The sequence below is a fragment of the Dermochelys coriacea genome, chromosome 19, assembly GCF_009764565.3.
Source record: "Dermochelys coriacea isolate rDerCor1 chromosome 19, rDerCor1.pri.v4, whole genome shotgun sequence".
NCBI lineage: Eukaryota > Metazoa > Chordata > Testudines > Dermochelyidae > Dermochelys > Dermochelys coriacea.
The window spans coordinates 10450899-10466200 of NC_050086.2; the positions used below are offsets into that span (position 1 = coordinate 10450899).

The 15302-nt window shown below is 49.0% G+C and overlaps 1 protein-coding gene across 2 annotated transcripts in view; it reads right to left on the reverse strand.

Annotated features, from left to right (window-relative positions):
• Positions 1–15302, reverse strand: part of KDF1 (keratinocyte differentiation factor 1) — a 79259-nt gene that overhangs the window by 6437 nt on the left and 57520 nt on the right. Inside the window, exons 1-3 of one of the 2 annotated variants that reach the window (XM_038378049.2) lie at positions 9884–10090; positions 1672–2789; positions 294–368 (exon numbers count right to left, since the gene is read on the reverse strand). In XM_038378049.2, coding sequence (XP_038233977.1) covers positions 294–368; positions 1672–2770 — 1174 coding nt within the window. In that variant the 5' untranslated portion in view covers positions 2771–2789; positions 9884–10090. Of the gene's footprint in view, positions 1–293; positions 369–1671; positions 2790–9883; positions 10091–15302 lie in introns of those variants that run through there. The other variant, XM_043506099.1, reaches the window with a different exon arrangement.

The following is a 15302-nucleotide window of genomic DNA, read 5'->3' on the forward strand; positions in this document are numbered from 1 at the left end:
GCTGCTTCACTTCACGGTAAGTTACTCTCAGGCTGAAGTCAAAATCCCATCCTAACTATGCTTTCACTTCCCTTCAAACTTTGTCAAAAGGTTTGGGGACTGAAAACCCTCAGGCTTGGTCTCAGGCCCCAGGAGAAAAGTGTGTGTACGCGTGTGTGTGTACGTACTAGCCTGGGTCCTCCCAATGAAGGAAATGGCCTCTATTCAACAAGTGCCGCATCCCAAAGTCACAGATGGAAGCTGGAAGAGCTGTAGCCTTTGCTTTCTCACTATAACAGAGACAGAGGTGTTACCTGCAGTGCTGAACCGCCTCATGTTCCTGGCTATCACATCTGCTGTGGTTTCCTCTGATATCTGCACAGCCAAATCTGGAAAGAAAATTCAGAAGTGCTGAGAGAGGAGAGACTGAAGGTGTATATGGTGCCAGATGCACCTGCCAGCAACATATAAAGTTTTCTCCCAACAGCCACTATCATTTGCACGTATCCAGCTGGGTATCAGGGCTAAGCTCACGACTTCTTTATTCTTTAGGTTTAAGAAACATTCTTGTGCCTCTGACAACTATTGAAATATGATAAAAGAACAGCAACCCTATAACTAAGTAACCAGCGAGCCCAAAAATAGAATAGTCTTACTTCTTCCCCATCACATCCAACAATATTTACTTCTTCAAGAGCCCTAAGACAGCGCGCCTTGTGGCATGTCCTGGAGGTGAGCAGTTTCAGGTACTTGGACAGGGGGTGCACATTCCAAAGAAAGAGGCCCTCCCACTCTGTCAGCAGCTCCCCCTTTTCTTTTAGGGTTAGGCAGCACTTGAGATACTTGCAGGTAACTAACACCTAAGAGAAGAACGATAGGGGACAAGCTAGTGACCGGCCTCACTGTGCAGTTCAGAAGTCTGGAAGTGTATATGGTTACGTTACAGGACTCTAAGTTAAGGGTGAGAGTGGGGGAAGAAAAGTCTTTCCAGAAATGGAATGAAAGATTAGAAAATTAATATGGTGAAACCTCACCACACACACCCAGCCAGTTTTCCAAGGCTGTTGATAAACAATTGTTTCAGATTTGTTACTGGATTGGGAAACTTCCTTCATGCTATGGGCAGAGAAGCAGATTCCTTTGGCTTGAGAATGAGACATGGGGAAGAAAGCATCAGGAGGTGAACATTATCCAAGAACAACATTGGTCAAGCTTAATTAAGAAGGCCAGCTTACTAGCCTTAGTGGAAGTGCTCTGGTATGTGCCAGATATGATCAGATATGACCCAGTGACCTGAGTTTGAGTCATGGTCTTGCTTCCTAAGATGGGGTTAGGGAGGAGAGCCAGGACTAGCACAGAACCAGCATGGCCAGCCCCTTATATCACTGAGCACAAACCCCTCTAGCAGAGTAAAGAATGGTGAGTTATCGAGAAGGATACTAGCTGCAAAGTGGATTCTCAGGGATGTGGATAGTATTAAGTGGCCATCTTCAGGATTTAGAAAGGGAAAAGGATACCTCCAACTCAGGAAAATAACCTTGATGCTTCAGTTCAGTTTCCAACTCCACTCTCTGCTAATTCCAAAGTAGGAGCTCTCACAAGACCAGGGCTTTCATATCCCAAGGTGAACCCAGCTCTCAAACACAGGGAGCTGAGCTGCAAAGCTTGTGTGGACAAGGGACTTGCACGTACCGTCTTGGCTGGAGATTAGGGACTCAAGCATGGTTTCATTGCCACTGTCCGGTGGATTTCCTCTGCTCATCTTCTCCTCGTGGCTTTTGGTGGCAGGAATGGAAATGGGGGGCCGGACCCTGCTCTTCCGAGTGCTGATGCGTATAATGCCTCGGACTAGCCTGCACTCAGCATCCTGCTCATCCAGGTTGTAGTCCTGAGTGATGCTATTAATCAGGTCTGAGATTTTGTTGGTCTTCTCCAGAAAGACGGTGTCTGATGTGCACTTGGCCAGCTCATCAATCTGGTGGACACTGAAGAGCTCTGTCAGTTTCTTGAAGATCAAGACATCAATCTCTTTGCTGGACATAGAGCTGCTCAACTCACTGAGATCCAGATCAGACTCATGGAAGGAGTAATACTCCTCCGAGCTCCGGTGGCTGCTGGGGAGTGGTGGCTTTTCTATACTGTTTCTGAAGGTCTTCTCTGGCAGGGGCTCTTTGTAGCACGAATCTGCATCTGTATGGTTGCCAGGGCTCCGGTTTGGATAGACAGGGATCCCCTTCAGTTTCACATCTGGGTAGCTGAAGCTGCTCCCCATGGTGTTCTTTTTGATCTGGTTCCCATTCTTTTCAACAGGGGAGATGTTGGCAGGGCTGTTGCTAGGCACACGTCCGTTTTGCTCTCTGTTTCTTCCATCATCAATTGAAGTCTCCGTGTGACCCATGCAGGGGATGTGAATGCTGCAATTCTTAAAGCAGCCCCCACAGGCCACTATACAGCAGAGAACAGCCTTGGAGGCATTCCAGGCCTGAGACAAAGAAAGACAGCACAAGCTCTGGGTCTGGGGAGCCTCTGCTGTGCCAGAAATAAAGGTAATTGTTTCTGCCTCCCTCCCGTTGGAGTCTTTGAGGTCAGCTTTGCGGGCTCTCCTGTCCCGTGCTTGCTGTGCCAGCTTGCGGCTCTGTTTGAGTTCAGGTGTGGATTTGCTAAACACCTCCAGGCTGATGTCACACTCTTTGGATGGATTGATCCTTTGGGGCACAGCATCCTGGTGGGATAGGTTCATCCGGTGCTTACTGATTATTTCTTGGGGGTGTCTTGTTCTCCTGCCCAGCATGGCTCACCACCTCAGGCACCTGAAGAACAAGAAGGTCTCATGTCAAATTTAGAGCCATTGTCACAGTAACTGTCTCCAGCCAGCGTCTAAATCATCAGAGAAGGATGACACCTGGATCATCTAGCCCAGTGGTTCTCAAACTGTGGGTGGGGACCCCAGAGTGGGTTGCGACCCTGTTTTAATGGGGTCAGAAGGGCTGGCATTAGACTTGCTGGGGCCAAAGCTGAAGCCTGAGGGCTTCAAGCCCTGGGCGGCAGGGCTCAGGCTTCGGCTCGTGGTGACAGGGATCAGGTTACATGCCCCCCACCAAGGGGTGAAGCCCTTGGGCTTTGGCCCCACCACCCTAGGCAGTGGGACTCAGGCAGGCTCAGGCTTTGGTCCCCTCTCCTGGGGTCATGTAGTAATTTTTGTTGTCAGAACGGGGTCAAGGTGCAATGAAGTCTGAGAACCCCTGCCCAGGGCAATGTTCCCTGCAGTACTTTTACTAGTGCTTTAAACATTGAGTTTTAAGTGCCTTCCAAAAGGAAGCAGGAAGTCAGAAAAGCCACTATAACCTTCAGAAGATGCTTCCCCAGCATAAATGGAAGGAGATTCAGACTCTGAAGTTGTTCAGAAGGTGGCTGGTGCCAGCTGGCAGCTTCCATTTACACATTCTACCTTCTTTTGAACAATTTCCCTTTCGTCTTGCATTCTTCAGGCTTAAAGTAGGCTCTAAGAATAAGCCATATCCATTTCAAAACACATCGTGCCTAGGAGGAGATGACAACTGACTAATCATTGTACAAGCAGCTGACCAAGACAGTGAGCTCTGAGCTACTTGGTGCTAAAGCAAATTCAGGGGATTTGGCAATGGTGGCACAGCTGTTGCTGATTGTGTTTGGCAGTCAGTGTCATATAGTGCAAAAAGCATGGAAGGAAAAACTGATTTTGCTTCTCTTTTCATTTCAATTGCAGATGTTTTCAGGGAACTGAACGTAGATGCCAAATTAGTCTCAAATCAGACCTCTGGAGTAAACCTTTGATGTGGCTTTTACATACAAGTTCAATGTCACACTGCATGTGACCAATACATTGCTCTACCCTTGGGGCCTGGGCTAGCAGTGGTTACCACTGTGGCAAATAAGGCTGTTTGTATTTCAAAGGGTACAACTTTCCACCACTCCCTGGTCTCCGCACACCCGCTTCTAATGCAATATGCTGAAATTTAGATCCCTGAATTTACCAAATGAGAGTTGAACATATAAGTCACCATGTGTTATGAGGACAAATAAATTCATGCATCTCAATGCTTGAACCAAGGTATGTCAGTCTCTCTCTCTCTGTGCTGTTATTGTAGCTACTTTCTCCCACTCTGTTTGGGTTCCAAAGCTGTCCAGTATATATCAACTTCCAGCCACTGGATCTTGTTATACCTTTGTCTGCTAGATTGAAGAGCCCAATTTTTTGTTCCAGACAGTGGAGGAAGTAACCAGGAGGACAGCCATTTTAGACTTGATTCTGACCAACAGGGCGGAATTGGTAATGAATCTGAAAGCGAAAGGCAATGTGGGTGACAGTGAACATGAAATGATAGATTTCACAACTCTAAGGAAAAGGAGTGAGAGCAGCAGAATAAGGCTAATGGACTTCAAAAAAGCAGACTTCAACAAACTCAGAGGACTGGTAGGTAGGTCCAATGGGAAGAAAATCTACGGGAAAAGGGAGTTCAGGAGAGCTTGTAGTTCCTCAACGAGACAATATTAAAGGCATAACTGCAACCTATTCCAAAGCAAAGGAAAGATAGGAAGAACAGCAAGAGGCCAAAATGGCTCCATTAGGAGCTCTTTAAATGACCTGAAAATCAAAAAGGAATCCTACAAAAAGTGGAAACATTGTCAAATTGCTAAAGAGGAGTACAAAAGAACAGCAGCACAAGTACGTAGGGAAAAAATCGGACAGACTAAGGCACAAAATGGGTTACACCTAGCCAGGGGCATAAAAGGCAATAAAGGAGGTTCTTTAATTACATTAGGAGCAAGAGAAACTTGAAAGAAAGTGGAGGTCCTCTACTTAGTGAGGAAGGCGAACTAACAACTAGTGACATCAAGAAAGCTGAGGTGCTTAATGCCTATTTTGCTTCAGTCTTCCCTAAAAAGGTTAATGATGACCAGAGACTCAACACAATTAATATTGAAGGAACACAAACCGAAACAGAAAAAGAACAGGTTAAAGAATATTTAGATATGTTAGATGTATTCAAGTCAGCAGGGCCTCATGAAATTCATGCTAGGGTACTTAAGGAACTAGCTGAAGCAATCTTGGAGTCATTAGCAATTATCTTTGAGAACTCCTGCAGGACAGGAGAGGTCCCAGACCAAGAGAAGGCTGAACATAGTACTTATCTTTCAAAAGGGGAACAAGGAGGATCTGGGGAATTACAGACCAGTCAGTTTAACTTCAATACTTGAAAAGATACTGAAGCAAATTGTTACATAATTTGAAAGCACCTGGAGGATAACAGGTTTATAAGGAAGAGCCAGCATGGATTTGTCAAGAACAAATTATGCCAATCCAAGTTAATTTCCTTCTTTGACAGAATTATTGACCTAGGGGGAAGCAGTAGATGTTATATACCTTGATTAGTAAGGCTTCTGACACAGTTCCACGACATTCTCATAAACAAATTAGAGAAATATGGTCTAAGGGAAATTACTATAAGGTGGGTGTACAACTGATTGAAAGACTGTTCTTGAATAGTTATCAGTGGTTTGATGTCAAATTGGGAGTCCCACAGGGATCAGTCCTGGGTTCTGTACTATTCAATATTTTCATTAATGACTTGGATAACGGAGTAGAGAGCATGCTTATAAAATTTGCAGATGACACCAAACTGGGAGGGGTTGTAAGCACTTTGGAGGGCAGGTTTAAAATTCAAAATGATCTTGACAAACTGGTGAATTAGTCTGAATTCAACAAGATGAAATTCAGTAAAGACAAGTGTAAAGTACTTCAGTTAGGAAGGAATAATCAGATGCACAACTACAAAATTGCCAGAAAAGATCTGAGGACTATAATGGACCAGACTGAATGAGTTGTCAATGGGATTCAACTGCAAAAAAGGCAAATATGATTCTGGGATGTATTAAAAGGAGTGTTTATGTAATCATCCTGCTCTATTCGGCACTGGTGAGGACCCAGCTGGAGTACTGTGTCCCATTCTGAGTACCACAGTTTAGAAAGGATGGGGACAAATTGGAAAGAGTCCTGAGGAGAGCAACAAAAATGATAAGAGGTTTAGAAAACCTGAGCTATGAGGAAAGGTAGAAAAAAAACGGGCATGTTTAGTCTTGAGGAAAGAAGACTGAGGGGCGACCAGATCACTCTTCCAATATGTTAAGAGCTGCTATAAAGAGGACGGTGATCAATTATTCTCCATGTCCACTGAAGGTAGGACAGGAAATAAGGGGCTTAATCTGCAGCAAGGTCAGATATTAGGAAAAATTTACTAATTATTAGGGTAGTTAAGCTCTGGAATAAGTTTACAAGGGAGGCTGTGGAGTCCTCATAGAATATCAGGGTTGGAAGGGACCTCAGGAGCTCATCTAGTCCAACCCCCTGCTCAAAGCAGGACCAATCCCCAATTTTTGCCTCAGATCCCTAAATGGCCCCCTCAAGGATTGAACTCACAATCCTGGGTTTAGCAGGCCAATGCTCAAACCACTGAGCTATCCCTCCCCTCATCTTTGGAAGCTTTTAAAAATGAGTTGGACAAACACCTGTCAGGGATGGACTAGGTTTACTTGGTCCTTCCTCAATGCAGGGGGATGGACTTGATGGCCCCTCAAGGTCCCTTCCAGCCCTACATTTCTACGATTCTAATATCAAATATTTGCTCCCTATATAGGTACCTATAGGTACAGGGATCAAGTCATTCCTTAGTCTTCTCTTTGTTAAGCTAAACAGATTGAGCTCCATGAGTCTATCGCTATAAGGCATGCTTTTCAATCCTTTAATCATTTTTGCGGATCTCTTCAGAACCCTCTGTATTATGTATCAAAATCCTTCTTAAAATGTAGACACCAGAACTGGACACAGTATTCCAACAGTGGTCACATCACTGTCAAATACAAAGGTAATATAACCTCCCTACTCCTACCCTAACTAGGGTGACCACTGCCACTTTTTAAAAGTGGCCCTGCCAAAGTAACAGACACGGGGACTGGGAGTGCTTGGCAGATATTTATACATTGGGGATAAGCTTCTCTAGCGTCCGTGCTGCTGTTTTCCATGGACATTTTGGCTTCATTAGCCTTGGCTGATACTTATGTATTTTGCAGTGTTGTAGCTGGGTTGGCTCCAGGATATAAAAGAGACAAGGTGAGTGAAGCAACATCTTTTACTGGACCACCTTCTGTTGGTGAAAGAGACAAGCTTTTGAGCGACACAGAGCTCTTCTTCAGGCCATCTGGTCTCACTTATTTATTTTATAAGATTAACACACACCCTGAGAGTTCCCCTTCCCTGACTCCTAGACATTTTAAATATAAAAACTCAGATAGCACCTTCTGAAAGAGAGGATAAGCACCCCCAGCTCGCATTGCCTTCATCGGGAGCTGTGGGTGCACGGCACTTTTGAGTCAGGCCATCAGCTTTTGCTCAACTTCACCAAGTTTTCATGCACCAAAAAACTCATCTGAGCTGATCAAATTCTCCAAGTGGAGAGCCATTACTGGTCAGCAGGAAGACAGATTAATCATAATACCAGAGGTCATGTTAAAAGAATGACATATATCCAAAGCCCATAAAGTAATGGTCATTTATATAGCGCTGTGGTTTCAAAGTGTCTTATAAAGTGGGTATTATTGCCACTGTAGAAGAAAAAAATATCTGTGGCACAGCAGTTAAATGACTTATCTAAGATTGTGCAAAATACAGTGTCAGGGATAGAACCTATCTCCTGCTCACACCCTGTGCTCAATCCATTAGATCACAGCTGCACACTGTATTCACCACAAGATCACAAGTTTAAGACTATAAAGACTTCTCAACCAACACAGATATCAAACTATAGTCAAAGCCCAACTACCAGGATTCCAAAGATGTATTCCTTTTGACTGTAAGCCCAGATGCTAAATTGTAACCAGCTGCCTAACAATGGCAAATAAATATTTGGGTTAAAAACCACTTGCCAAATTGACACTGACAATGAAGTTGGTAGCCTTCCTCCTCCTCAAGCATCAATCTTATTTGAACCAACAAGATCCTTCTAAAGAGGTTAAGCATCCATTTCAGAAGAATGGTATTTGTGAGTAGTTGGAATTTCTAATTATCCAGGGTTTAAGATCTTCCTTGTTGAGAGGGAGAGGAAATCTCCTTCAAAATCAGTTATAAGAACGAACTGAATTATCAAGCATTAAGGGGTTGCAGTGTTAGTCTATATCCACAGAAACAACAAGAAGTCTGGTGGCACCTGAAAGACTATTTGGGCATAAGCTTTCGTGGATAAAAAACCACTTCTTCAGTTGCATGGCATTCTTCAGATGCACGCATCTGAAGAAGTGGTATTTTAACCCACGAAAGCTTATGTCCAAATAGATCTGTTAGTCTTTAAGGTGCCACCAGACTCCTTGTTGTTTTAGCTGAATTATCGAAACCAGTAAGCCAATAACCAAGCTGGCCACAGCTTTGACTCATCCTTATCTAGCACCGGAGGATTTGGAAACACTGGATAAAAGGGGGCCTTTCAGAACTTCCAAACTGCTGTATTTCAAATTTAATCCTTTCTTGATTTCTAACGTGACCTGCATCCAAACACACAAAACCCTCAATAGTTTTTACAGTGTCTTCAAAAACCACACTGCTGCCATGGTTCAAACCTGCCTTACAGTGGTTTTGCTGGCAGTAGATTGGGCCTCAGGACATCCACGTTCTATTCCCAGCTCTAGCACTTATTTGCTAGGCAAACTGGGGCAAGTCACTTTGCTGCTGTGCCTCAGTTTCCTCCTCACCTCACATCTGTCTTGTATATTTAGATCAAAAGCTCGTCTCACTATACGTTTGTACATTAGCACAATGGAGTTGCCAATCTCAGTTGGTGATCCTAGACACCCCCGTTGTACAAATCATAATAAACTGTTCATTCTCCTGAAGATTCACTACAGACAAAGTTATTTTCACATAAACGGAGGTACATCTGCTTCTGACACAAACACCTTGGGCGTTCCCAACAACACAGCATACCGATACTTTTTTAAAAAGTTAACTACAAATATTTTCCAAAGAAAGAGTAACAGACGTGCAGCTAGTGTGGCGATGGAACTGGAGGTATTGGGTCCACGGCATGCGACTGAGCACAGGACATGAAGTGGCAACGGCGGCACTGGCGTTTGTGGTTCCAGTCAATCACATGCTTCCTAGAAAGCTGATCAAATTTCTTGAACAGGCACCAGATCCCTCATCCCACATGGAGCTCAGAACCCTCCCAAGCCCAGCAACACAAAGGGAGTGCAAGATGCATGTCACCCCCCCCCCCAGAGCGAGCAGGTTGGGGGGGAGGGGGACACAGAGTGCTTGGGGGAATGTCACCTCATCAAACAGGGAGCCGGGTGGGTGGGTGGGTGTGGGGGGGGGGGTTGGAGAAGGGTTGTCACAAGTAGCGGAGACCGATTCCGCGGGGAGGGGGAAGGAGAGGTCCCCCTGCCTCGAGGCGGGAAGGCAGCCCCGGCTTTGGATCTCACTAGGGCCTCCGATCCGCGGACCCCTGCCCGATGCCTACGGCTTCCAACGGGGTCCGCACCTCCGTGGGGGGGTCCGCACACGAAACCCAGCCGCTGCCCACGGCGAACAAATCCAGAGCCACCGAGCAGACGCGGGAGAACCCCGCCCCCCCCCGCTGCCAGGGCCCCCGGGGCGGGGCGGCTCCCCCGGGGCTGCCCCCGCCGGCGGGGTCTCTGAGGTGGGACTGGGGCGCCCCGAGCCGGACAGGGGCGGGGTCCGCCCCCCGCAGTGTGTCGGGGGGAGCGACCTGGGCAAGGCGGGGCGGGGCCTGCTCCCCCCGGGCGCGGGGGGGGCCCCCCCAGTGGGCCCCCTCCCGCCGGGGGGGGGGTCGGTGGCCAGGCCCGGCCCTGGAGTTACCTGTGCCGAGCCAGGTGAACGGCGTCCGGCCCCTCCCTCACCTGGGCCAGGTGAGACCATGTGACCCGCCGCTACGGGCTGGCGCTAGGGACACGCTTCTCGGAGAGGCGAAGCTCCTCCCCCGCGGACGAGGGCCCGGGGACTGAGCTCCTGGGCCCTGCACCCGGCCCCCCCCACCCGCTTCTCCGGGCCGGACCCTCCCAGCCACGGAGCCCCGGGATCCCCAGCCACTGATTTCCTCCCGTTCTGGGAGTCACCCCCCCCGACTCCCCCCAGACACTGGCACCCCCTGGACCCCTAACCGGGACTGACCCCGCCATTCCTCCCAGACACTGACCCCCACCGGGACCCCCAAACGGGAGTGACCCCCCCAGACACTGACCCCCCCCAGGATCCTTAACAGGGATTGTCCCCCCCTCAGACACTGAGACCCCCGGGACCCCAAAGGGGATTGACCCCCCCAGACACTGATACCCCCTGGGGCCCTTAATCAGGACTGATCCCCCGTGACTCCCCCCAGACACTGACACCCCCGGGATCCTTAACCGGGACTGACCCCCCCCCAGACACTGACACCTCCTGGGATCCTTAACAGGGACTGATCCCCCCCCAGACACTGACACCCCCGGGATCCTTAACCGGGACTGACCCCCCCCAGACACTGACACCCCCTGGGATCCTTAACAGGGACTGATCCCCCCCCAGACACTGACACCCCCGGGATCCTTAACCGGGACTGACCCCCCCCAGACACTGACACCCCCTGGGATCCTTAACAGGGACTGATCCCCCCCCCAGACACTGACACCCCCGGGATCCTTAACCGGGACTGACCCCCCCCAGACACTGACACCCCCTGGGATCCTTAACAGGGACTGATCTCCCCCCCAGACACTGACACCCCGGGGAACCTTAACCGGGACTGACCCCCCCGGACACTGACCCCCCCCAGGATCCTTAAAAGGGACTGTCCCCGCCTCAGACACTGACACCCCTGGGACCCCAAATGGGATTGACCCTCCAGACACTGATACCCCCTGGGGCCCTTAATCAGGACTGATCCCCCGTGACTCCCCCCAGACACTGACACCCCCGGGATCCTTAACCGGGACTGACCCCCCCCAGACACTGACACCCCCCGGGACCCTCAAATAGGACTGACACATCCTCCAACTCCCCCCGGACACTGACACCCCCTAGGACCCCAACCGGGACTGACGTCCCCAATTCCTCCCAGACACTGACACTCCCAGAGCCCCAAACAGGACTGACCTCCTCAGACACTGACACCCCCGGGATCCTTAACCGGGACTGACCCCCCCCCCAGACACTGATACCCCCTGGTATCCTTAACAGGGACTGATTCCCCCCCCCCAGACACTGACACCCCCGGGACCCTCAAATGGGACTGACACCCCCCAGGATCTCCAACCAGGATTGACGCATCCTCCAACTCCCCCCGGACACTGACACCCCCTAGGACCCTAACCAGGATTGATGTCCCCAATTCCTCCCAGACACTGACACTCCCAGAGCCCCAAACAGGACTGACCCCCCCAGACACTGACACCCCCCTGGTTCCCCTAACCGGGACTGACACCCCCCCACACACAATTCCCCCCAGACACTGACACCCCTGGGAGCCCCAACCGGGACTGACTCCTCTCAATCATTGCTCCTGCCCACCCCCCCATGGCGTGACCACCAAACCCTCCTCTCACCCTTCCCCCCAATTTCTGCAGCTACTGACTTCCCTCCAGGAATTACCCCTCACCCCGAGATCCCTTCACCCGCTGACCCCCGTTCCGGAGCTCTTCCCCTGAGTCCTACTGCTCCCCCAAGTACGAGGCTTCACAAGGCCTCAGCTGGGACTCCCCTATAGTTAGTATCTGAACACTGAAACTATTGGATGTACAGACCACGCAAAAGGGAATTTGGCCTAATGGTTATTGCAGGGGAGTGAGTCAGGACTCCTGGGTTCTACACCTGACTCTGACTCTAATCTCTTTTGTGGGCTTGGGCAACCCACATCCCCGCTGTATGCCTCAGTTTACCTATCCCTGAAATGGGGATAATGATACTGACCACCTTAGGGGGAAGCTTAATTAATTAAGATTTGTAACAGGCTTTGAGATCTTGAGGTGGGAGAAGCTGCAGAAAAGCAAAGCACTAGAATGAAGACATAAGTGGTAGCCCACAGTGAGGTGTGTTGGCCAGTAGGTGGCAGCCTTGACCTCCAGTAATTATTATTCTTCACCTGTAGTTCAAACAAGATCCAGAAATGAGACAGGCCAGTCCTTGCTTACAGACAGCTCCCCAACCTCTGGCAAGCAAATACTCATCAGCAACCACACACCACACAACAGAACCACTAACCCAGGAACCTATCCTTGCAACAAAGCCTGTTGCCAGCTCTGTCCACATATCTATTCAGGGGACACCATCATAGGGCCTAATCACATCAGTCACACTATCAGAGGCTCGTTCACCTGCACATCTACCAATGTGATATATGCCATCTGTCATGTACATTGGTCAGACTGGACAGTCTCTACATAAAAGAATAAATGGACACAAATCAGACGTCAAGAATTATAACATTCAAAAACCGAACACTTCAATCTCCCTGGTCACTCAATTACAGACCTAAAAGTCGCAATACTACAACAAAAAAACTTCAAAATCAGACTCCAGTGAGAAACTGCTGAATTGGAATTAATTTTCAAACTGGACACCATTAAATTAGGCTTGAATAAAGACTGAGGGTATATCTACACTACGAAATTAGGTCGAATTATAGAAGTCGGTTTTGTAGAAAGCGTTTTTATACAGTCGAGTGTGTGTCCCCCCACACAAATGCTCTAAGTGCATGTAGTCGGCGGAGTGTGTCCACAGTACCGAGGCAACCATTGACTTCTGGAGCTTTGCACTGTGGGTAGCTATCCCACAGTTCCCGCAGTCTCCACTGCCCATTTGAATTCTGGGTAGAAATCCCAGTGCCTGATGGGGCTAAAACATTGTCGCAGGTGGTTCTGAGTACATATCGTCAGGCCCCCGTTCCCTCTCTCCCTCCGTAAAAGCAAGGGCAGACAATCGTTTTGCACCTTTTTTCTTGAGTTACCTGTGCAGACACCGTACCTGGCAAGCATGGAGCCCACTCAGCTAACCGTCACCGTATGTCTCCTGGGTGCTGGCGGACGTGGTACTGCATTGCTACACAGCAGCAGTTTATTGCCTTTTGACAGCAGACAGTGCAGTATGACTGGTAGCCATTGTTGACATAGTCCTGGGTGCTCTTTTAACCGGGTGCCTAGGCAAACATGGGAGTGACTCAGCCAGGTCATTTCCCTTGTTTTGTCTCATGGCGATTGATTCCTACCGGCAGTGCACTGCCTTTTAATCTGCAGCTAGCAGAAGACAATGGCCAGTAGTCATACTGCACCGTCTTCTGCCGAACACCCGGGAGGTGATAATGGCTAACGGTCGTACTGCACAGTCTGCTGCCAGCATGATGTATAAAGATAGATGAAGTGGCTCAAAACAAGAAATAGACCAGATTTGGTTTGTATTCATTTTCTCCTCCCTCCCTCTGTGAAATCGATGGCCTGCTAAACCCAGTTTTGAGTTCTTTCCTTGAGGTTTTGAGTTCTATCCTTGAGGCGGCCATTCAGTTTCTCGCAAATCCACCCCCTTTGTTGATTTTAATTCCCTGTAAGCCAACCCTGTAAGCCATGTCGTCAGTCGCCCCTCCCTCCGTCAGGGCAACAGCAGACAATCGTTCCGCGCCTTTTTTCTCTGCAGACACCATACCACAGCAAGCATGGAGCCCGCTCAGATCACTTTGGCAATTAGGAGCACATTAAACACCACATGCATTATCCAGCAGTATATGCAGCACCAGAACCTGGCAAAGTGAAACCAGGCGAGTAGGCGACATCAGCGTGGTGACAAGAGTGATGAGTACATGGACACAGACTTCTCTCAAAGCACATGCCTGGGACCGCATAGTGTTGCAGGTCTGGGACAATTCCCATTGGCTGCGAAACTTTCGCATGCGTAAGGGCACTTTCATGGAATTTTGTGACTTGCTTTCCCCTGTCGTGAGGCGCAAGAATACCAAGATGAGAGCAGCCCTCATAGTTGAGAAGCGAGTGGCAATAGCCCTGTGGAAGCTTGCAACGCCAGACAGCTACCGGTCAGTTGGGAATCAATTTGGAGTGGGCAAATCTACTGTGGGGGCTGCTGTGATGCAAGTAGCCAACGCAATCAAAGATCTCCTGATATCAAGGGTAGTGACTCTGGGAAATGTGCAGGTCATAGTGGATGGCTTTGCTGCAATGGGATTCCCTAACTGTGGTGGGGCAATAGACAGAACCCATATCCCTACCTTGGCACCGGAGCACCAAGCCAGCGAGTACATAAACCGCAAGGGGTACTTTTCAATAGTGCTGCAAGCACTGGTGGATCACAAGGGACGTTTCACCAACATCAACGTGGGATGGCCGGGAAAGGTACATGATGCTCGCATCTTCAGGAACTCTGGTCTGTTTCAAAAGCTGCAGGAAGGGACTTTCTTCCCAGACCAGAAAATAACCGTTGGGGATGTTGAAATGCCTATAGTCATCCTTGGGGACCCAGCCTACCCCTTAATGCCACGGCTCATGAAGCCATACATAGGCAGCCTGGAGAGTAGTCAGGAGCTGTTCAACTACAGGCTGAGCAAGTGCAGAATGGTGGTAGAATGTGCATTTGGACGTTTAAAAGCGTGCTGGTGCAGTTTACTGACTCGGTTAGACCTCAGCGAAACCAATATTCCCACTGTTATTACTGCTTGCTGTGCGCTCCACAATATCTGTGAGAATAAGGGGGAGACGTTTATGGCGGGGTGGGAGGTTGAGGCAAATTGCCTGGCTGCTAGTTATGCACAGCCAGACACCAGGGCAGTTAGAAGAGCACAGGAGGGCATGGTGTGCCTCAGAGAAGCTTTGAAAACCAGTTTCATGACTGGCCAGGCTACAGTGTGAAAGTTCTGTTTGTTTCTCCTTGATGAAATCCCCGGTCCCTTGGTTCAATCTACTTCCCTGTAAACTAACCACCCTCCCCACCTCCCTTCAATCACTGCTTGCAGAGGCAATAAAGTCATTGTTGCTTCACATTCATGCATTCTTTATTAATTCATCACACAAATAGGAGGATAACTGCCAAGGTAGCCCAGGATGGGTGGTGGAGGAGGGAAGGACAAGGCTACACAGCACTTTAAAAGTTTAAAACTTATTGAATGCCAGCCTTCTGTTACTTGGGCAATCCTCTGGGGTGGAGTGGCTAGGTGGCCGGAGGCCCCCCCCACCGCGTTCTTGGGCGTCTGGGTGAGGAGGCTATGGAACTTGGGGAGGAGGGCGGTTGGTTACACAGGGGCTGT